The sequence below is a fragment of the Ambystoma mexicanum genome, chromosome 6p (assembly GCF_040938575.1).
Source record: "Ambystoma mexicanum isolate Mex_15411 chromosome 6p, UKY_AmexF1_1, whole genome shotgun sequence".
NCBI lineage: Eukaryota > Metazoa > Chordata > Amphibia > Caudata > Ambystomatidae > Ambystoma > Ambystoma mexicanum.
This window is the reverse complement of record NC_090935.1, coordinates 591,993,967-592,018,763: the sequence shown is the minus strand read 5'-3', so window position 1 is coordinate 592,018,763 and position 24,797 is coordinate 591,993,967. Positions and strand designations below refer to the sequence as shown.

Below are 24,797 nucleotides of genomic sequence, written 5' to 3'. Positions count from 1 at the left end.
AGTGCACCCTAGGGCTGAGCAGCTTTCAAATAGGTAATTTAAAAAAACAAAAAAGCATAATGAAATCATATTAACCAGAATGCAACACACACTATTTCACAAAAATCATTCCTTGAAAAATTGTAGAATGGGTTCCTAAAATGACTGCATTTCCCTACCCTACGCAAAAGCCTATATATCAACCCCCATCCCCATGAAAAATACAGTCTAAACCACGCACCAATTAGGGAATCTATTTTTCCAGGAGGCGGTTTGTATTCTATTATTAGAGTAAATCTGATGTAATTCTAACAAGGAAAAAATGAAAGTCAGTTGCACAAAGTAACATACTCATGGCAAAGAAATCGAAAAAACAGCAGGGATTTTTTGTAAGAATGCTTTATTTTCGAATTTCAAAATGTATTATTTAAAACATTTTGCTGAAAACTGAATGGAAAATTTATACATTGGCACTGATAATCTTTGTATCATACAATCGTAGTCCTAAAATACAACTTTCTCCTCGAACCTCGACTGCATAATTAGAACGGTCATATTAACACACACTGAATAAGGACTTAGTAAAGCAGCAATACTAGATTATTTTCCAGATTCTGCGTTTCATTTTTGCACAAGAAAATGTGTATTCATTATAATGTACCCAGTGTGCGTTCATTACAATGGGGCTAATTCATGAAGGAAAAACTGAGGACTAGGAAGAACGAACTGTGGTCCATGTTTTACAAGAACAAATAAACGCAGGGAGAGTACGGGGATGTCGTTTACAAAGCAGGAAAAGGAAAGAACAGGACCAAAGGAAAGACACCCACTAGCATTCTAAAGCAGGAGACAAGATTGTCAAGAGTGCATTCTCGCCCCACTGCCAGATGGAAGTGCTATTATTACAAATGAAAGGCAGCAGCAGTGGATGCCAGGCACTTTTGTTTTGTGCCAGATTGTGCGGTCCAGATGCAAGCAGGTTACCCCTGAGACAGCACGGGCTTCATCTCTCGCAGCAGAACAGAACCAATCACAGTTTTCTCCGTGTTTATGATGAGCTGAGCTGTAGAGCTTTCCTTCAGCGCCACTGTGACTAGCATCAATGACCCACTGTGCACAGTTTTAGCTGCAAACCTGAAAGAGAAAAACAGAAGGGCTTGACATTGAGCAAATTGTAGGCAATGCATTGTTTCAACCTCAATAACGTAGTACAGATCTCAAGATCAAACATTTGTTTCTACATCTGATAAAGGAGTAGAATATATTGTTTGCCCCAATTGAATCGTGTTAAGTATTTGTAATCGGAACAAATGAACTACTTTGCGACTTCTACATTTATCAACAAGGGAAAGAGATACAATTGTTCATGATGGCATTCAGAAAGGATTACCTAAAAATACACAATAACAAGAAATCGGGTATCAAACAGACATACATCAACATCAAAGGTATGTGTTCACGACAAACCACACAGTCTGCGCTTCACACTCGGTGCCTTTGCAACACCACAAAGCAAGCACGTTCCGAACATGTCTTACTGCTAAGTGCAAAGGTGCCATCGCTCTGCATAATCCACATTACATTAGATAGAATTGAAAAGCTTCCCTTCGAGTATAGTGTGTGGCAGCGTTTTATATTTGTATTGTTGGACAGTTCTTCGATTGATGTAGCTCTGTTGTATTAGAGGCTGCCAACATATCGGTCGTTGCTTTTTGCTCTTCATCTTATCCGATTTTCATATTTTCCTTTCCTCTTTTCCCTCCCAGTTGTTACACTTGTAACACTGCAAACAGCTCATCAAACATTATTTACCAAAAGCATAGAGCTGCTAATTTTATATTCATGATAAAAAGACAATAATATAGCAGGCAAAAGTAAAGATGACAGAACAGGTGATTGTGGGATAGAAGTTGTGTGGATTGAGCAACTCTCGTTTTCAGTGGACTGACTGTTTTAAGGCACATTTTGTTTGTTCAGAATTCTGTTTTGAGGTATAGAGGTATCTGCCGTCAAAGTATAGCCTTTTAATTTATTCCACACATTATCTTTCTTTTTTTAAGATTTGTCTATCAATTTAGCAAAGCTGTTTAGAATTGTTCTAAACTTTGGCAGTGCATGACTAAACACAAAGTATTTATGTCTGTGTAGTTGGGCCATGTGTACATCACAGACACGCAAGTTGACTCCCAGTCACTTACATTTTAGACCACGCCATACACAGATGCCTTTTATCATGAGAAGATATTTTCAAATTTTGCTTCCTAATGGACGCCTTCCTCCCACGTATTCCTCACCTATGATATCTATCTCCCAGCGCCAGCTGCTCTTCTGAACATTTTCAGCCTATCAGGGGGTGCAGTGTGACTATGCCCGATGCCTCTACGCACCCCTTGCCAGACAGGACATTGGTGCCAGTGTATATAGAGCCACTGCACCCCCAGTTCCTTTTTTCCATGCACTCTGCTTGCTTTACGTTACGAGCACCGCTCTTGTTAGTTTAACGAATATTCTCTACGTCTTCTCGAATTCTTCTGGGTTTAAAACCTGCGTGGATTGCAGGCGTAAAATGTTGGTTTCAGAAGCCGCACTGCATCTGTCTTTGCTGCCTTGATGAAGGGCCATGACGCACAGGACTGTGCATCGTGCCAATCAATGCACCCGAAGGTACTTCAAGAGCGTGAAGCTAAACTTTTCACCTTGCTTCACAAGAAAAAAGATAAGCAGAACCATTTGAGGTCCCTGGGTGCAGACTGTCACAGAGGAATGGTCCCTAGACCGGAAGGATAAAACGAAGAAGAAACACTGCAAGAGGTAAGGATCCTTTGGTGATTCTTTGCAGCATCTTTCTTCTTCGTCTTCAAAGCGCCACGATTCCAAGAACGACCGAGAGGAAGAGGCCCCACATGTACCTTGTCCCACCCTGCCCTCTAACCCAGAGGAATGGGAGGCTGGACATCTTCGCCAAGGCCCCTGCATCGCTGGCTTACTCTTAGACAAGTGTATATGAAAAATATCTATACATTTATTGAGGACCGGATCAATAGACACAATAGACACAAATAACTTTAGCAATGCAAAAACAGTTATCACACAAAATCCTTATACTATACAATGCATATACATTATGTTTCATATTGCACTACAGTGGTAAAATCTAGCCACAACCTGTAAAGGAGAGGGTTGAGTTAGCACAGTTATAAAAATAGGCAATTCTTCGGAGTTCGTTCCCTAACTTTCAAGTTCAGCCCTAAGAAGAGGGGATTTAACAAGGGGGGTCCTGGGAGTCCCTCTGCCAGACATTAGTCCTGGTTATGAGAGACTTACCCAGAGTCTTTAGCTCACTATCTTTCACAGAGAAGAAATATCCCAAACATATCAGTCTTTGTCCTGCCCTGGGGTAGTCCAGCACTGAAATGCGAGGCAATTCTCCTCTGAACAAGAGTACCAACAGAAACCCCAGACACGTGTGTCGGTCTGGTTGGACCTCATCAGTAGGGTGGATCTGTGCCTCTCTAAGAATAGTGAGCAAGGGGTCCACGTCTGGATTCCCCTAGTAACTTAGATACATCTGCCTGTCTTTATTCCTCCGCCTCATCCTTTGAAGGCAGAGCAGCATTTCCATCAGATGGATCTGGTGCAGGCCCTCAAGTTCTACGTCTCTTGGATAATGGAGAACAGAACAGATGACTACCTTATCGTTGGTTACGCTAGTGCCCGAGCTGGCAAGGCTGTCACCAAACTGACCCTGTCTCTGCGGTCTATTCCCTGCATCTTCGAATGCTATGATCCGGCCGGCAAGGAGGTCACTGAAGGTCTGAGGGCTCACTTCACCAGAGGTTTGTGTGAGAAACCAGAAGGTGTCTCACCGCTAGTCTCCACAGATCTCTCTCTCTCAGGTGGCCTGGGCATGGCTATCGCCTTTGGATACAGATCCTGGGGCTGGACCAGTGCTGGAGGATCACCTGGGTGAGGGGTCTTTGGGGAGTGGGATACTGGATGGTGAGACGCGGTACCCCTCTCTTCTGTGTAACACCTTTATCCCATCTTACCAGATGGGATATTTAGAAACATAACCCCCCCCGCCTCCTTTCCTGCATGAACACTTTTACACAGACAACCCGTTTTGGGAGAAAACAGACTCTCACCCGAGCTGTGTACCCGACATGTCCCAATTCTGTGGTCAGGCGAGGTCAGGCAATTATCGACAATCACTCACACCTGACTTCCATTACACTTGCCCACACGGAGCACAATCTGAGCGAGACAAAGCACACAAAGGTACAGCAGTTTTGAGTCAGTAGCTGAACGAGAGGGGAAATACGGCAAGGCATGAGAGGTTTGTGAGAAGGGCAACACCCTTGACCTTTTCGGCATGAATCGGTTACTTCCAAGAAACCTTCAAGGCAGAAAGCATGAGACCAGTAAACCAGGCTGAAGAATCCTGCACCTGCGTAATTGACCAAGACAGGGCAGAGCAGCAGACGCCTTGGCATCGTCCTTGGCTCCAAGAACAAAGACGCGACAGAGAACAAGACAGCCAGTGAGTTGGGGAGACCGATGCCAGATCAGTCTGTGTTGAAGTCAAGGTTGCAAGCGGAAACATTGTAAAACGAGTGCTGCAACGAACATTGATAAACATGTGTGATAAAAGACGCGAGTAACGCTAATTGCTGGTAATTTAAGAAGGAAAGATACGTTAATGTTGACAGACTGGTTCGGCACCGTGAATGTGCTCAATCGAAGGTCTCTGTACAGTATCCTGACAAGAGAAACGCAAGTAGAAGATTAATGAAGTGTAATTGTGTAAAGTGAATCGAAATGGTCCTGCAACGGTTTAAGCAAAACCCATCGCACATTCGAAAGTCTTCGATTCTGGTATTAAGAGGATCTGAGCCCAGACGAGGGGGATCCGTGGTCCGAGCCCAGATGAGGGAGACCAAATTGAGAATTGTGAACATTGTAGAAAAGGGGTCTGAGCCCGGACGGGGACACGTGGGCTGAACCCGAAGGAGGGAGACCAGCCTTGAACTTGTGAATGTGAAAACCCTGACAGGAAAGGAACTTTTGTGTTTTGTTTGTTACATCAGGCCCTCTGCAATAAGATACTGTCATTGTGAGAGAGACTTTGGCGGAAAGGCCCCAACGCCTATGTGTTGAAATGTTACCTTGTGGCCAAGAAGCCAGAATGTGTACGAAGCCTGCACATGCCGCCTTGCCCGGTGCTGAAAACGTGGGGAAGGGAAGCCAACTGCTCAACTATCCTGACATATAATTTATTGAAAACTTATCTTTTGCATACATTGTTATCCCACACCATTGTGCATTTAGATGTGAGGATTTGCAATAGGTTTATTAGTATATGCCCTTTTATTTTGACAGACTCCAATAGGACTGCGCTATTATTATTTGATGGTCGTAGCTTGCTCCCATCCTTAGATTTAGGTTCCGAAAGGCGTTCTACCAACCCATTGAAGTTCAATAAACACCCTTGAACTGTGACCATTTGTGTCTGTCTTCACTGTTTGATACCATGCTTTCCTTACAAATGGCTGCCATCTCGTCTCTGCAACAGGGTGGGCCAGTTCTGGATATTTGCACATGTTTGCTAAGCATTACTGCTTGGATTCTATGGGGGTCATTTTAAGTTTGCCGGGCCAGGAAAAATGCCAGTAAAAGTGTCAGTAATTACATGACAGGCACTTTTCTCGGATCCGCAAACTACAAGTTTGCTGGTGGGGTTACCTGATTTACAGCCAAGAGCTGGAGGTAAATCAGGCCCCCACAGACAAAATAAAAATGGTATTTCCGGTGCCGGAAACACCAGCAATTCCCTCCATGGAGTCTTATGGCACTCCATGGAATGGAGATTTACCACTTTTTCTGCCACCTTTTATATCAGGCAACGGAAACAGTAGGTCAATTACCGGATACCGGCAAATATATAATGAGGCCCTATGTCTGGTCAGGATGCTCATTTCTGCAGATTTGTCCATCGGAGTTTTCTGGTTTAGGTAGTGTCCTTGCTACCCTACCTCCTCCAGGTCACTTTACTGCTTTGGGAGTCTATCGTAGACGAGGAATCTGTATGAGGAAGGAGTCCATTAGAAGAACAACCAACTTGCCTCTCTGTAATGTTCTTTCTGATGGAACGTTCCTCTCATGGATTCCTCAAAGCCCTCGCTACCTGCCACTCTTGGGTTATCTAGTACACCTTAGTTCTGTGGGCCCTCAGTATCAGAGTGGGAGGGGAAAAAAGGGTGGAACTGAGGTAACAGGGCGCAGTGCCTCTATATCTACTTGCCACGACCTGTTGGGAATGGGGCGCCTGTTGGGAATGGGGCGCCTAGTGGCAACAGGCTGAGCCAACACAGAGCTGCTTACGCCCCCTGGTAACAGAAAAGTTTCCAAAGAGCAGCTGGCACTAGGAGATGGGATATCATAGATTTTTTCTTTTCAAAAAAGTCAAAACACTTTTTAAGCACTTCCTATACTTAAGCTTTATAGACCTAGCCTGAGAGCAGTACCAGGAGTTATGCACCCTGAACACCAAGTTAAAGGCCAGAGCACAGCAAGGACGTTTAATTAGGTCTTCAGGGCCAATAAATTCCAGTACTGCCCGAGGGCATGGTCTATAAGGTTACTTCCTTCCTTTTTGGGGGAGGTGTAAGGGAGTTAAAAAAAAAAGGGCATCTGCTTGGAGTGGATGCTGGGAACTGGCTAGATCAGCTTATTTCAGATGGACAAATTACTTATCTCTTGGTAATGTTCGTTCTGATGATTTTCATTTTGTTTAAAGAGCACAACTAGCTCAAGAGCAGCTGAGCGCTGTGCAAAGTGTGGGTGTGCAGAGTGTGGATAGCCAGTATTTGGGCTGGCATGCTTTAACAGAAATTGGAGAATTGTTGGGGTGTTCAAGTCGATACCGGGATCGAGTCCCAGAGGGTGGGTATGTAGCAAGTGAAGGATTGTTTAGGCATACTCTGTTTATTGACCAGTTGCGATTTAAACTTGTTGGTCGATTTACTGTGTAAGGATTGTGTGCCACCAGATATGTATAACTTAACCGCCAGTTACGCTGATATGCTACTTGTGGCTGCTTTGTAGATGATGCATGCAGTCTTGAACAGTATCCTGGCCTGGAGATGAAGCTAGTGTAGTTCTTGTAGGACGTGGGTGATTCAGTAAAATTTCCATGCACCTGTAATAAGACATGCTGCAGCTTTGTGCGCAGCTTTTACAGGAGTCAAATGAGCAGCTGAGAGCCCCACCAGGAGGGCATTTTCCTCATCGATGCGCAATACCACAAAGGCCTGCACTACGGTCCACAGTCCAGAAGTTCTGTGACAGATGAAGGGTTGGTTTTTGCGACGGGTGGAGATTTTGAACCAGGCCGTTTGGTCTTTCTTGGCTATGTTTTTCTTGAAGGACAGGCTTCTGTCGATGTTGAAGCCTAAGTATTTTGCTGAATCTGAGAATTGTGGATCAAATCCTTCTTGGCGCATATTACTGAGCCATTGTTGGGGCAAGTTGTTCTTTTCAGGGGGGTCCGATGAGGACGAATTCAGTCTTGGATGGATTAAGTATGAGGTAGGCAGTCAACATCCATGACTGGATGATTGCGAAGTAACCGATGACCGATGTCCTGTGGGCTTTTTGCTCTCATGTACAACTGAATATTGTCTGCGTATTGGATGGCTATATCGGGATCTTTGAGGAGAGTGCCCGGGGGCTCCATGTAAAGAATAAAAAGAATTGGTGAGAGGGTTGAACCTTGGGAGGAGATTGGGAGTCGGTTAGAACTCAACAAGTTAATCTGGGCAGCCTGGTGTCTGACAGAGATAGGAAATTAACCAATTCAGGACCGTGCAAGAGAATACCATTGTGTCGGCGAGGAGGATGTGTTTACGGTGTCGAATGCAGCTGAGAGTTCGAGAAGGATAAGGATGCATGAGTCGCTCCTATTCATGATTTGGAGCGCATTATCCACCACCTAGATAGTGACTAACTTGATGCTAAACTTGGGGTGAAGCCCAGACAGTTCAATTCTGGTGAGTAGTTGTGTAGCGACTACTTTTTCTAAGATGTTGCCATTAAATTATAAGTTACTCACCGTAGTGACTAACATACTGTTAGTCCATAGTCCCCTTTTCTCCATACTGCATGGGCCATCCCTCCCAGGGATGGGAGACGGAACCTTTTTCACCAGAAAAAAACTTCTTCCCCTTTAAATTTGGAGGCTAGTGGGGGTGCGGGCGTGGGAGCATGCACTCCCCTGACTCCGCCCACCGGCTCCACTCCTCAGTCCCCATTGACAATATTTACCATTGCCTAATGACACCAGTTTAATTAGGGGGGAGGATGGCGGGCCGTATGGAGGAAAGGGGACTATGGACTAAGAGTATGTTACTCACTACAGTGAGTAACTTATAATTACTCTTACATCCCCTCCCATTTCCTCCATACTTCATGGGCAATCACAACTGAATGTAGACCCAGGGTGGAGAGTAGACCCTACTTAAGAAAACAAGTTCCTTAGTACTGCCTGCCCGAATGCCACATCCGACCTGGAGGCAGCATCCAAACAGTAGTGGTTGCAGAAAGCCGAAGGGGTGGCCCATGTAGCCACCCTGCTGATGACCTCCCACGGGATGGGTCTCTGGAATGCGAGCGCTGTGGCCTTGGCTCTGATAACGTGGGGATGCATGTTCGCCAGAAGCGGCTTGTGCTGCCCCTCATATGCCTCCTTAAAGGCTGCAACCGTCCACCTTGCTATGGAGGCCTTGGAGGTCTGTTGTCCCCAGACGCCACTGGCTCAAAATGTTTATGCGCGAAGGCACCCAGCACTATTTTGAGGTGGCTTCTTAATCCACTTCAAACAAATAGTAAATGGCCCAGTGCTGAACACACCTTTGACACAACTTTCTGCAGCGATGGACTCTCGACCACCGCCCCTCAGGTACCAATCACCATATGATCCCATTCAGCGTCAAAATCCCAATCCCAAACCGCATGATGCCAACAAACATAAAACTCCCTGCGACTAACAAAATTAACTGGGAGAATCTTGAACTGAAAATGCTAACAGAGCTACTGGAATCAACAAAACCAAACACCTCCAAGCTAAAGAGAATGACAACAGACTTAGCTCAAGAAAAGCCTGACACTGTATCAAAGACACCCCCAGACCAATTACCAACTACAAAACTCTTCAAGCCCACTGCAAACAAAATTGCAGCCAGATTGGTTCACAGAAGAACTGAGGGAACTAAAAAAAAAAACAAATCGCAAACTGGAAAAACAATGGAAGAATCACTATATCCAATCAGACAAAAGCAAATACAAACGACAAATCAGCAGTCCTGAAAGCAAAAAAAGCATATTAGACTACAAGAATCCAATCGGCAACAAACTCACAAAGCACTATTCATAATCATCAAGGAAATCAAAAACCCAAACTCATGCAACACATGTGCTGTGCCAACACAATCCCTAGTGGACAGCACTACTCGCCCAAGAACAGAAATAGAAGCAGTACAACAGACCATCGATGCAAGCCGCTCTACCAACAACACAGACCCAGAACCATCACAAACCAGCACGCCACCAACCACCACAACACTCAATCGCTTCAAACCAATAAGTGAACAACGTAATGAAAGATAACAACCTTGCCAGATCCCTCAGTGACCCATGCCCACCGGGCATCTTAAAAAAAAAAAAAAACAACCACAGAACGCCAGCCTCATACTTCCAACGACTAATTAAACTATCCATAAACACGGTAATAGTATATAAAACTTTCAAATCACCTTACATCAAGCCCCTCTTAAAAAACGAATCAGGAATTGCGGAACACCATACCAACTACAGACCTATATAGAATCTACCCTACCCGCTGTAAATCCTTGAGAACCACATCTACAAAATAGTACTTCAACCATGTGGAAAGCAATGTAATACTCAACCACTTCCAAATCAGCTTCAGACCCATGAGAGGAACGGAATAATTTCTAGCCATATGGAACGACATAAAAATAAATGCAGACAACACCCAATCGGTCCTCATACTACCAGACATTCAAGTCGCCTTTGACACTATCAGACACACAACACTAATAAAGAGACTGAAGAAACGCAGCATGAAAGATTCTGCACTACAATGGCTGAAATCTTTCCTCACCAACCGAGCAGAAAGAACACATTTACTGCCATTTACATCTAACACCAAAAACATGGTGTTAGATCCAACACCAAAAACATGGTGTTAGATCCAACACCAAAAACATCACCTGTGGCATACCACAAGGATCAAACCTTTCCCCAGTCCTCTTCAACATCTACATGTCCCCCTAACAAAACTACTTCAAACTATGCACTGACCGCCTACAACTATGCAGACGATACCAAACTCCTATTCAAGATAACCTCTGCCCAAGACCCAAACAACACCCTCATCAAATGCCTCTCAGGCACACGCCTGTATGACAAACAACAATCTTAAACTAAATCCAACCAAAACATACGTAATTTTTTTTTAATTGAATGTGGTACAGTTTATAAATAAACTTTACACACGTTACATAATAGACATAATCACAATCACAGCTCATCAGAAAATACTTAATATACAGAATAACATTCGTGCTAATATAAAATATAATGATATACAATAGTATTACATTTACAAATTCAGGGAATAAAAAAAAGCTAAGCTAATCAAACTACTCTGGTACTTTTAGCAGACCTAGAGTTATTTCATATAGAAAAAAATATATTTCTGAAAAACTTCAGTTGTACACTTCAATTGGCAATTGTGATTCTAATCACCCCCAATCATAGCCCTTTAAAATTACATATGTCTGGTAATTAATCACCACTGGCTACAGTTGACCACGTATCCTAGCGAGATCACAGTCCTCATCTGCTGGAAATAGCAAGGGTCCAGTAACTTCATAGTTCCTATAGTGATTCCCACAGTATTCTTGAACCAGACATTGTACATTGAAATAAGCAGTTTAATATTCCTTGTATTAATACATTGTAGCCAAAATGTCATTTCTCCTATTGAGTCCAAGTTATGTACATAGTACATCTGGTAAGTCTTTATCATATTAGGGCATTCGGATAGCAAACGCTTAGCTGTTTCTGTTGCTTCACTATTTTTGCATATCCGACAATAGCGATCAGACGATGGAATGCGGCTTACACCACCAGAAACTGCTAATACAGGCAGGTGTAATGATCTCCCCACCAGATGACAACGCAACACAGACAAACCTGATCTTGCCGGTTCCATGTAATAATGTCCCCGCAAAAATGTCTCCTGACAAAAAAGTTGCCGTTTTTTGCGGAGACATTATTACACAGAAACATGCGGGGGACACCCCCGCAACCCCCAAATATTTTTTTGTTTTTGTTGCAAGGGGACATCCCTGCCACCCGGCCACCATGCATAATGTCACCATATATAATGTCGCCAATGGCTTTTCCCAGATACATTATGTATGGGGAAATTATGTATGGGGACATTATTACCTGATACCATCTGGCTAACGTGCATGGCTACCCAACCAGAAACATTGTCGTTGATTAAAAAAAAAAACTGGGAATCTTCATGGACAACTGACTATCACTAGAACCACATGTCAATGCAAAAGAAAATAAATGCTTCTACTCAGCCCCACAGATAAGTGGTGTATCGGCCACTTTTACTCGCTAAAAATAGGTAAATACTCCCACAAAACAAATAGGGAGTATATAAACATTGATCCCAGATACGGAGGTCAAAACTTCCATCTCTGCATGAAAGTAAATAAGGAAGAAATAAGAGTAACCTAAACAATGATTGATTAGAGTGTAAACCTAGGTACTGAAGGTGTCAACTATAGATATCATTCAACGGATAATAGTTAAAGTGGTAATACGCAAGTTTTGTTTTCACAAGTTATAATACCTACAACACAAACCTCCTCACTAAAGCAAACCCCTTGAGGCGAATCATAAATGCAATATACCTCAGATAGATTAGCCTAACTGAGTGAAATCACTGGGTGGTTTTCAATGCACCCCAAAATACAAATAAACATAAAGAACCAGTAAGGAATAAGGATCCTGGTAAAACAATGATCCAAGTACCTGTGGATAAGCACTGGAATCTCATTTGCATGATGTGTCTAGCTTCTTGGAAACGTCTTGCCACTGGCGAGCATGGATTGTTGATTCTTATATTTCAGCGATGCTCTCTTTTATTGTGGTATAGCAGACTTAGTAGTTTCGTTTGTTTATTTGTAGAGTGCACTTAACCCTCAGGTATCTAGGCACTTTTACTTGAATACATAGTTGCAGATACAGGCAGATAACAGTAGACTTAGAATACATACGAATACAGATACAAAATTAAGTAGCAGTAGAAACTAGGTACATGGTCTGGACAAAGTTACAAGATAAGGCACTGAGTAATTAGTACAGAATGGCAGATACAAGTTGCAGATACAAGGCAAATAGCAGCAGGCTTACTTTACACGCAAATACAGTTACAACATTATGTGGCAGTTGAAATGAGGTACATAACAGGTCTGGAGAAGGTAACAGGATAAGGCACCGAGTAAATTAATACAGAATGACAGTGGGTGGAAGTTAGTTTTGCTGAGAGAAGAGCCAAGCTTTTACACTCTTTCTGAAGGACCAGAAAAAAGGTTCTGCTCTAAGAATGTTAGGCAAGGCGTTCCACATTTTGGCTGCCAGTACAGGGAAGCTAGATCCGCCTGACTTTTGTAATTTGTATGTTGGAATGTTCAGGCGGTGTAGATAGATTAATAATTAGATCTGGTAGGTCTGGTGGATTGGATCTTGGTGAATTTATCAGCCAGGTATTTAGGAGCCATATTGGACAGGCATTTATGCGTGATTACTAGTGTTCGCAGTGAAATCCAGTTTGCATCACGCCTAATTGCTGGGATGTGGTTGGATCGAGGGATATTTAAAGCTGCTCTGAGCGCGTTGTTCTGAAGCACTTGAAGTTTGTTTAGATTCCTTTCATTGGTGCCTAGAAATAGGGTGTTGCAATAGTCAAGCTTAGATAAGGTCAAAGCTCTAGCAAGCATAATGCAGTGATTGGTAGAAAGGTAAGGTTGGCAAGCATTAATTAACTTAGTAGAGTATGCTGCTGGTGAGGCTGTTGCGTTAACTTGCCTTGAAAGAGAGAGGTTGGAGTCTAAGTAAATGCCTAATATTTTGACCTCACTAGATAGCTTGATGACGTTCCCATCAATATTGAAAGATTTGTAAAGTGCATCTAACTTGTTTAGACATGAGTGAGAGCCTATGATAAGGAACAAGTTACTTACCTGTAACGGTTGTTCTCCAGCATGGGTCTGGCATGGATTCACATGCTCATGAATATTCCCCGTCGTCAGGCTGAGAATACTCGGTAAAGAAAAAATCAGTATCAGTTTCGTTTCTGATCTGTCTTTCCTAGTAGTAACCAATCACTGATCTCTGCGTCATACTGACCACAGCCAATGACTGCCCTCTACCTAAGCCCCGCCTCTGGCAGCCATCTTCATATTTGGTAGCACGTGAAGTGGCAGTATGACCAAGTGAAGAGCCGCAGAGGGGTAGGCGGAGGGTTCGCATGTGAATCCATGCCAGACCCATGCTGGAGAACAACAGTTACAGGTAAGTAACTTGTTCCTTCTCCAGCATGGGGTCTGGCATGGATTCACATGCTCGTGAATATAAGATTAAATAGCAGTACACACATGCACAACCACGGGGGGTGGTAAAAGGCTCAACATTAAGCAATACAAAAAACTGAACATTAAGCATCTCTTACCTCCTCACCAGGCTCACCTTAAGCGAACAGGTTGCGCAGCACTGCTTGGCCGACCCTGGACTCCTCCCTGGAATCCCGATCGACGCAGTAGAATCTCGTGAAGGTTGCGTCGACCTCCACGTAGCAGCCCTGCAGATGTCCAGCAGGGGCACACCAGATAAGAACGCCGTGGTAGCAGCGTTCGCTCTGGTCGACTGGGCTCTCGGACGGCCTGGCAGCGGTCGGTTAGCCAACCGGTGACAGTGCATGATGCAGCCGGAGAGCCATCTGGAAATAGAAGACTTCGAGAGAGCCTTCCCTTGATTCACAGGTCCAAAGTTCACGAACAGCTATGATGTCCTCCGGAAACTCTTCGTGCGGTCCACGTAGAACTTCAGCGCTCTAGCCACATCCAGCGAGTGCAAAGTCCTCTCGGCCGGCGATGAAGGAGATGGGAAGAAAACAGGTAACACCAAGGGCTCGTTAAGATGGAAGTCCGATGGCACCTTGGGCATAAAGGAGGGGTGCGTCCTAAGCACCACCCTCGAGGCATGGAAAGTCAAGTACGGTGCTTTGCAGGATAGGGCCTGGATTTCTCCCACTCGTCGTGCGGAGGTAATGGCCACCAGGAACGCAGTCTTCCACGACACAAACTTCATAGGTGCGGAGTGCATCGGCTCGAATGGGGGCCCCCATGAGCCTGGTCAGCACCACGTTAAGTTCCCACGCCGGGGACTTCACCAGCGGGAACGACCGGAACAGTCCTATCATAAACTCTTTTACCAGTCGATGGGACCACAGGGACGTCCGTCCTGTGGTTCTGGTATATCTGGAGATCGCCGCCAGATGAATCTTAATGGAGGCATGGGCTAGCCCAGCCTTTGCCAGCGATAGCAGGTACGGCAGCACTTGAGGGGCCGTAATCCATAGGGGGTTGATCTTCTGTGCTCGGCACCAGATAGAGAACCTCTTCCACTTATGACCGTAGCATTTGAGAGTCGAGGACGCCCTGGCCTTTGCAAGAACCTCTCTGCAATCGGCCGGTATATCGTAGCCTCCAAACTCTAGCGCTGCAGGAGCCAAGCCTGCAGGTTCAGCGACGCCAGGTCATGGTGGAAGATGGCGCCTCCTTCTCTGGAGAGAAGGTCCTCGTCCGCCGACAGCTTGATGGGAGGGGACGTTGACAAGTCCAGAAGGTCCGGGAACCAGATCTGCCTCGGCCACGCCGGTGCGACGAGGATCATCCTGCACCGGGACCTCTTCAGCTGGCTGATGAGTCGAAGCAGCAACGGCAACGGAGGGAACGCATACAGGTTTAGGCCGTCCCAGGGGAACGAGAACGCATCGCCCATGCTTCTCGGCTGGGGAAACCTGCTGGCGAACCTCTTGCACTTCGAGTCGATTTGAGGTTTGCCCCATCGTCGGAAGAGTTGATCCACCTGATCCTGGCGCAGTTCCCACTCGTGACACGCGCGCAGCTCCCTGCTGAGCGAGTCGGCGATGGTGTTGCTTTCTCCTGCCAGGTGGAAGGGAACCAGGAACATCCCCTGGGCGACCGCCCAGTGCCACAGATCCTGTGCCTCCTTGGATAGGGCTGGGGATCTGGTACCTCCCTGCTTCCGTATGTAAAACATTGTCGTGGTGTTGTCCGTGACGATCCGCACCAACCTGCCCTTGAGCGACGGGAGGAACGATTTGAGAGCCCAGAACACGGCTCGTAGTTCCAGGATGTTGATGTGCAGGAGCCTCTCTTCCGGGAGCCAGAGGCCTCTTGCGTGGAGATCTCAGGTGTGGGCGCCCCAACCTTCCAGGGAGGCGTCCGTCGTCACCGTCTCCTGGTACGCCGGCGTCTGAAAGTCCTTGCCCGCCGTGAGGTGCGCTCGAACGCCCCACCACTGAATCGCCCGCCGGAACACCTCGTTGAGGGGGACCCTGTCTTCGAAGGTGCCCGTCGCCTGTATCCAACGGGCGTCGAGAAATTCTTGAAGAGGGCGCATCCGTAGTCTGCAGAGGCGCACCAGGTAGATGCAAGAGGACATCATCCCCAGGAGGGACTTGATGGACCTCACCCTGGCCACGTCCGTGGCTAGCAGGCGCTGCACTTTGCCTAGAATGGTCTTCGTCCGTTCTTCCGACGGGGCCGCCAGGCGCCTCACTGTATCGAGCTTCGCTCCCAGAAACAGGGCCACCTGCGACGGCACCAGGTGGGACTTCGGGTAGTTTATGGCGAATCCCAGGTTTGTGAGTAGCTGGACGGTCCTCGCAGTGTGTTCGACGGCAAGTTCCCTCGTCCTTGAGCGGATGAGCCAGTCGTCCAGGTAGGGGTAGACGTGAATCCCCTGTAGGCGCAGCCGCGCCGCCACTGGTGCTAGGAACTTGGTAAAGACCCTGGGGGCCGACTTCAATCCGAACGGCAGTGCTCTGAATTGGTAGTGGCGTCCCTGGACGATGAACCTGAGAAACTTTCGGTGACTTTTGAGGATGGGAACGTGGAAGTATGCATCCTCCAGGTCCAACGACGATAGAAAGTCGCCTTCCTCCAGCTGTCCCAGTACGTGCTGGAGGGTGACCATCCTGAACTTTTATGATCTGATGTATTTGTTCAAACGACGAAGGTCCAGGATGGGGCGCCAGCCGCCCGTCTTCTTCCTGACGAGGAAGTACCTTGAGTACACCCCGGAGCCTCTTCGGGACAAGCTCGATGGCGCCTTTCCTGAGCATCGCCCGTACTTCCAACAGCAGTTGCGGGACGGCCGACGAAATTTGTCAGCCGGCCTCCCACCGGGGTGCTTTGGTGGGGGCCCGAGACCACGGCCGGTTCAGTCCTGCTTGGAGGTGGTGGCCTTGCCGCCCTGGCCACCTTGCCGACGCCGGCGAGGCGCTCCCTGCTTGCTGCGACCCCTGTAGGCCTCCTGAGACGAGGAGCGTGCCGCCTGGTGGTAGGACGACGAGCCACCGCTGGATCCCTTGGAGGCACCCTGTCTGCCTCTGGAGCACCGAAAGGGCCGTCGTTGCTGAAGGGCTCCTAGGGCGCGGGCCGTCTCTGTGTCCGTTTTTATGGCTTGGTGGGACTCGTCCACCGCCTTCCCGAACAAGTTGCTGCCGTCGAACGGCATGTCCAACACCCTGGTCTGGACGTCCTGACGGAAGTCGGTAACCCGGAGCCAACCCCGTCGTCGTAGGCAAACACCGTTGCCCAGCTGGCGGAACCCGGTATCGGCAATATCGGTTGCCACCGTTATGGCGTGGTCTGACGCCACCTCGCCCTCTTGCAGTATTTCCAGGGCCTCGGACCTCTTGTCGTCCGGCAGTAAGTCCAATATGGGGGCCAGCTTAAACCAGAGCTCCCTGTCGTAACAGGCCACGATCGCCAGGGCGTTGGCCGCTTTGATCGTCGTCGCCGCCGATGAAATGACCCGCCGCCCCATGGCGTCCAACTTCTTTCCCTCACCGTCTGGCGGGGAATTCGACGTCGAGGCTCCTGACCCTGCCGCTTTCTTCTTCGCTGCCGCCGAGATGACCGAGTCTGGTGTTGGCTTGGCCCTGAGGCACAGGGGAGCGGTTTCGGGGACCCGGTACTTCTTCTCGTACCAGTCCCGTTTGGCTGGTGCCGTGGAGGGGTTTTTGAGAACTGACAGGCCCTCCTCCCAGATGTCATCGATTAGGGGCACCGCGATGACCGTCTTCCTCTTGGCCTCCCGGCGCTGATAGAGGAAACCTTCCTTTTTCTGCTCCTCCGGGCAGAGCTGGAACAATTCGGACGCCCTGGCGATCATGGCGTGGAATGAGCCAATCTCGTCGGGCGACGAGGCCCGTGCGACGGGAGACCCGTTCCGTCGCCCTCAGAACCCGTCGTCGAGCCCAACGCACTGTCATCTCCCGACTCGTGGGAGGATGAGGAGGGAACTGTAGGCCTTACGGGGGCGAGCGGAGGAGAGGGTTGGGTCCTCCGTCGTTTGTTCTGAGGACTTCCCGAGGGGTCAGGTTGCGGGTCCTCCGGCCTGGGCCGTGGGAATCTCGTCCTTATCTCAGAGCATAAGGACTGGATGGCAGACAAAATGGCCGCCGAGCCATCCTGAGGCCTAGGATCCGGCTGCGCCGGAAGGGAAGGCCGCTCTTCCTCACCATCGTCGTCTTCCTCGGTTATCTCCCGAGGATCTTCCTGACGGGATCGAACCTTCTCGAATTGGACTTCGAGGTTCCTCACGGCCTCGGTCAGTTCCTCCTCCGAGGCTTACTCCGAGCTTGAGGAGGGCACCGTGCCCCCCCTCGCTTCTTCCATCATGGCGGCCAAGACGATGGGCTGAAAAGAGGATTCCCTCCTTGGCGGCAGGGAAACTCTAGTCCCGGAGGCACTCTCCGCTGGCGGTGTCTCTGCCGGCTTGGCAAGAGTCGCCGCGATAGCCTCGATAGAGGCCTTCGCCTGCTGTGTAGAGGCCTTCACCACCTTAGGTGCGTCCCGGGCCTTCTCCTTCGGGGGAGGGGCGACGCCTCGCTCCCCCTCTTCCGAGATCGGACGGTGCTTCTCTCGAAGCTTACCCGGGGTCTCGGACTTTCTCTTCCCCGAACCGGAGCGTTGGCTCGTGGTTGACGGTGCCGGGGAAGGTGCGCCCTGCCTGGCGACCGAAGAGCCGACCTTTCGGCGCCCCCGGAGCCAGTGGACACGCGGCGCTTGGCCTGGTGTTGGGCCCCCGTCGCCGGGGCGCCCGCTCAGGACTTAGAAGCCCGCTCGGACCCTTTCTTCTTCTTCTCACCCGTCGAGCCCTTCTCCAACCAGCTTGCGAGACGGGATCGATGGTCCCTCATGGTCTGCTCCGACAAGTTCTTGCAGCTTGCAGAACTGACAGTCCTTCTCTACATGAGTCTTGTTCCCATGAAGACAGTAGAGGCATCGCGAATGTTCGTCTTCCTTAAACACATTCTGCAGCCCGCATCCAGGGCAGCTGCGAAACAGCTTGGGTCCGGGCGACGAACTCGCATCCTGGGCCATCTCGAAGTAGGCCGCGAATCTTCTGGAATCCTCCAAGAAGTTGATTCGACGAAATCTTCACCCTTGAGGGGCGTAGGAAAATCCCGCAACGGGTAGCCGTTAACGGGAGTAGAAACGGTGGAGCTTGAGGCTCGATTAACCGAAAAAATGTGAACATTCACCTGAAAAAGCGCGAAACACGCAGTAAAAGCTCGAGACCTAAGCACGAGGACTCCCAACACTTGAACGTGCGGTAAAAATCTGAAGATGGCTGCCAGAGGCGGGGCTTAGGTAGAGGGCAGTCATTGGCTGTGGTCAGTATGACGCAGAGATCAGTGATTGGTTACTACTAGGAAAGAGATCAGAAACGAAACTGATACTGATTTTTTCTTTACCGAGGATTCCCAGCCTGACGACGGGGAATATTCATGAGCATGTGAATCCATGCCAGACCCCATGCTGGAGAAGAAGCTCTGTCTTATCGTTTAGGCAAAGGCTGTCGGTAGCCATCCAAGTCTGGATCTGAAGATAGAGATCGTTTAATTTAATATTTTTGAATCTTTGTCGTAGCAACCCGTCAAGGTAATAAGGACTTGGGATTCCTCTGCATAGTTAGTGTAGGTGAACAGGAGCTTCGTAAAAATATTGTATAAAGGTAGGCTAGACGCAGGAGCCCTGAGCGACTCCACAGGAGACTGGAACTGGGTCAGCAGAAGATGTAGGAGAGAAGACTCTCATGGTCCTGTTGGCTAGAAAGGACTGAATCCAAGTAGCGGCATTGGTGGAGAAAGGAGCTGCTGTAGTCGGATGCTTTGTAAGGATCTGGTGGTCAACCAAATCAAAAGCTGCTGATAGGTCAAGCAGCAGTAGGATGGCAATGTTGCCTTTATCCCTAAACTCATCCAATTGGATTTTTAAATCGAGGAGAGCCGATTCTGTACCATGTCTTGGTCTGAATCCAGATTGACGCAAGCCTAAGCCTAAGAGGTTGCTGTCTTCTAAGTGCTTTTGTATCTGGAGATATGCCATTCTTTCAATTATTTTCAAGAGGAACAGTACTGTAGTTATGAGTCTATAGTTGGTAGGGATATTCGGATCTAAGTTAGGTTTTTTGAGAAGGGGCATGACCCAGGCCTCCTTAAGATTATCAGGGACTATGCAAATTTCAAGAAAGTGATGAATGGTGTGAAGTCCTTTGCTCCTTCCTTTATAGCCATGGCTGGGCAAAAGTCCCCTTGACATCTTGAAGCTTTTAGGCTGGCTAGGATGTCTTCTACCTCTTGCGTGGTGACTGGTGTGAATTGGAATGGATGACACGGTATGGGCTCTGAGTCCTGAGATTTTTTTGAAGTTAGTACTCAATGTCAAACTGTGCTTTTTCCCCCCTCTATTTTGGTTTGCAGCAGAGCAATTTTATCTAGAATGGCTTTTTGGATCTTGGCACCCCAAGAAGCGTCTTTAGTGCACGGGTCTGTCGGTGGAACTGGGGTCTCCAATTCCCTGACTATAGTGAAGAGCTCTTTTGAGCTTGATTTGGCATTTTGTATTCTTGTCTTGTAAGTCTCTTTTGGTGTTTAATATGGCTGCTTTTTAGTTGGCAGACGCAGGGATTTAATGCTGTACACAACATTCCTTGTGTCACATGCTGCAAAGTATCTTAGAAAAAGCTTTTTGCCTGTTCTGGGGTAGAAGATAACATTCCCGTTAGTCACATTATTGCAATTAACACAGTTCAAACATGGGAACGTGCCTGTCGGATGCCTAAATCCAGTATTTCTGCCTTGTTCCACCATCCTTACATACAAGTCTCTAAGGTTTTGACTGCATTGGTATGCGAAAACAGGATGTTCTTTAAAAAGTTCCCCTAGTTTGTTGTCTTTCCTGAGAATTTCCCAATTCTTAAGTAGCGATCACTTGATTTTGTTACTCTGTATAGAGCACTTTGAGACATATACCAGAGGAGGTAATGTTTTTTTGGGAGCTGTTTCAAGTAGTCTTCCCTGTCCTTGCCTCATCAAGCTCCTCATGAGAATAGCCTCTAGCAGAATATCTATCCAAGACTATATTCAATTGTTCCCTGCTCTCATCTGCGTCACTGGTGATACATTTTATTCAATTATTATTCTTAATATGTTTATTGAGACGAGGGAGATCACTCCCGAGGCTTGCTTAACACGCCCCCAAGACCCTAGCGGGTCTCCCTCAGCTCCCGTAAACTTTTACTTTGGTCCGAGCACATCACTGGTTCTTCCTGGGGTGTCTGGCTTCTGCATTCCCAGTGAAGGCTTGTATGGCTCCGCTATTCTCTCTCCGTGGTCCTGCTGCGTCTCAGCGATCGTCCCGGGCAGGCACTATCAGCATAGTTGTAGAACCACTTGGTCCACCTCCTCGAGGTCATGCCACCGTCTCCTGGACTCCAAGCTTCCAGATCGGCTTGCTCTCGCTCGGCCATAGGAGGACACTTCTGGTCTGCGGCTGGCATCCTCCCAGCGTCTGGGTTGCTCCTTCAATGTCCCTTCTTCTCTCCCGGTTCGAATTTCCCAGGCTGACCAGGCTTCGCACCTCTGGCTCTCTTTGCTGAGTCTTCCTTTACTTTTTATCTTGTTGAGCTGGGACCTCCCCAGCAGAGTGCCAAAGTCCGTCGTCGGGCTCAGCTGTGTACTCCTCTTGCATCCTCGTCCCAGTATCTTTCACATGAGTTTTCTGCATGACTGTGAATGATCTTCTCAGTACCTCCATAGTACAAATCCTGTTCATACTGAATGCCCATATGAATGGTGTCTATATTATTACAGGTTGAAGACAAGGAGTATCACAATAGCAGGCAGTAGTACGGTCAGCCTAAACATCGACAGATCTTAAGGGTTTTAGAGTTTCTAGGCCAGGAGGTTTAGGGAGTTCCATCACGGAATGGGAGACCTTGTCCCCCAAGGGGCGAGTCTCTCCATGTGAGGCCCTTTGCTTTTTACCACCCCTAGCCTCACAGGGAAGGACTGCGCCCCCCGCTTGGGGGGAAGTGACGTGATTCCATGAATCGTCACAGTTACCATCGCTAAATTGTGCAATGCACCCCACAACTCACTTTGAGAGACCAGAGGTTATGTTTTCAATTACCTCTTGTGAACAGCCCTCTACAAAAACACTTGTTTAACAATATAATGTGTTCACAGGGTCACTTGCTTCCCCAAGTCCATTCGGGGTTTTCCCTTCTGTATATGATTAATACTCATTAAATTCCATTATACTACTCAAATTTATATAAAAAAAATTATTTATCAGAGATCCTCAATAAAACATTTTTTTCACATCTACAATATTAAAGAGTTTTTTAAACAATTTATAAAAAAACAAAAAACAGACTTTTCACAATAATATTCAATTTAGCTGTGCACATTCAATATCCTGTAGTACTCCATCAATTGACAATTTCTAAGAATAATCTCTCAATAAGGATCTGTTGTTTGCTCTCCTCTCTCAGAGAGAAATACATCCCAATCCATACAACATTTAGCTCTGTGCTCATATCACTCATGCTTACTTTCATACCACATTCATACCATACCCGACATGTTTCATTCCTTTCACACTTTCATACTAATAGTAAGGAAATTCTTCAGGGGTTTTGTTGTACCACATTCCTTTAAAATGTACAATTGTGTTTGTCTTCTTTTGAATTTTTTCTGGGAATTGACTTCGAATGAAATCCCGTTAATCCTTTCGTCCAGTCCAACCATCAAACGGATAGCTGTGGGAAGCAAGTGTGGGATAATCGAATTTCAGTACTCGAATAACATCCCGGTTGTAATTGTTATTATATACAACCTGCTGAATTAAATATTACAGCAGAAGGGAATCATTAATTTAGCTAGCTCCTTCTATACATCTGTTGTGACATCATCGCTCTTTCTAGCGTGGTACAGGCTTGACATGATAGGTTCATTCATGGTTGATTTTATATCACCCTTAATTTTGTGAATCATACTCCTATAACGCACACCATGATTACATCATGCATTAATGGATCTCTAAAGTTATCTTGACACATAACTTTTGTAACAATCACCTTGTTTCTGTTACTTCTAGGCGCGGCCCGTCTAATCCTGTGGCCACACTTCCAGATTTGTTATGATAACAGAGACTGCTCACCGCCAAATATGATAAACCACTGGGGCGTGCCCCTATGCGGGAGACATAAATTATATACCATGAGTTTTTTTTCCCTTTTTCCCATTTTTCACTTTGTTTACTATCATTACTGCGGGTCGAAATATTTAATGCATTACATACGGACCTAATAACCTTGTTTTTCTCAGGTCACAGGTTTTAGTAAGTACTCTGTGTACCTTTAGTTGGAAGAGTCGGGTCCTCTGATTATTTTTAGGAGATACCATCTGCGTATATTTCTAATAAAGGGAAACACGGCAGAAAACAAGAAAGAAGGCTAAATCAATCTTTTGGGCGTTCGGGCATTCGTCTGGCATATTGTCATTTATTGTCATATTACTATGCCTTCTGATTAGTCTATTGGTCACGCCAATCTTACCTAGGGTTCCTTTTGTTTCCCTGCTCTTGCCCGGGTTCCGATTAGGACTCGCCCTGCTCCTATCTGGGTCGTCCACCGGCTTCTCTGGCAGCTGAGTTTTCTTCTATTTTCAATATTCGCCTGCTTTCCCTTTTTGGTGTCCGGCATCGCTTTTTATTCGTTTTTGTTGGTCATGTGACCATCTTGTCACGTGATCAGGAGGCGTGTCGTGAGTTACTCGCTTCCTTATTTAAGCTGATCTTGCCGTCTCCTGCCTTCGGCCCCCCATTAACTCCTCCCCAGGGTTCTAGCAGCCAACCACATCAACGCGGCGCGGAAACGCGCACCAAACACGCGAAAACACCCGCGTCCACTGGGGCTCTACTCTAAAGTAAGACAATCGCTCCCTCTTTGCAATGCACTCCACCTCATCATCTTTAGTGTTCTTAATGACAAGAGCGCACCCGTTGTCAGCAGGGCGTATAGTGATAATTTGGTCGGTATATAAAGGCTTGACAAGGGCTAATTCGCCACAATACAAAATTCTATGTGAGGGCTTCTTATATGATATGTTTGTCCTCTGTACCATGTCTTTGGAAAATATCAATAGTGTTATTTGGAACAAAATCACTTCTCGGTTTCAATTCAATATATTGTGTACCACCATCCATAGCCTCAGAGTTCTCCACCAAACCGGTAAAGAACGTCTTGAGACCATTTCCGAGTGAATTTAAAAAGATTTACTTTAGTGTAGAATTTGGTGGTGCTATATGTCGGAATGTAGTTGAGGCCTTTGTGAAGAATTTTGATCTCTTTAGGTCTTAAAACTCTGTCTGAAATGTGAGACACCCCTCGCTTTTTGAACAAACTTAAGGAGATTAATATCACTGATTCACACATTATTTTTACCATAGATGTCAAAAGCCTGTACACCTTCATACCTCTCACTCTCTAGGCCCCTGCGTCCAGGGATAGAGGCCATCGAGTGTTTGGTATTGCAACAGGAATAAATCAGTGCTTCTAGAATTTATCATGCTTTTACTGATGTTTATTTCAGAAAATTCATATTTCAGACATACAAATCAGTTTTATTTGCAGATCTCTGGTATATGGCTCCTGCATATGCTAATGGTTTTATGTATAAAGTCGAAATGGATCACATTGCATCACATCCAGTCTGGAACAAATATATCCTTTTTTGAGGCAGAAATATAGACAACATGTTTAGTGTATGGAGGGACTCAAAGAGACACTTGACAACTTCTTAGACCATCTTAACCAGATAGACAAATGCATTCAGTTCACCATCACGATGGGCGATTCGGACACCCGTTTTCTGGACATACACGTCATACCCGCTCAAGGGAGTTTTGTTACCAATGTTTACAGGAAGAAGACAGACAGGAACAACCTGTAACACAGAATGAGTTTTTGCCATCCTGCCACATTAAGGACTCTACCTTTTAGCCAACTCCTTAGAATAAAAGGTATTGTCAGTGACACAAATGAGAGCA

At 46.8% G+C, this 24,797-nt stretch overlaps 1 protein-coding gene across 1 annotated transcript in view; it reads right to left on the bottom strand.

Moving 5' to 3' along the window:
- Positions 1 to 362: 362 nt before the first annotated feature.
- Positions 363 to 24,797, bottom strand: part of AP3B1 (adaptor related protein complex 3 subunit beta 1) — a 2,743,269-nt gene continuing 2,718,834 nt past the window's right edge. Inside the window, exon 27 of the mRNA XM_069627424.1 lies at positions 363 to 1,113. Within this exon, the coding sequence (XP_069483525.1) occupies positions 960 to 1,113 (154 nt within the window). The 3' untranslated portion in view covers positions 363 to 959. The remainder of the gene's footprint in view (positions 1,114 to 24,797) is intronic.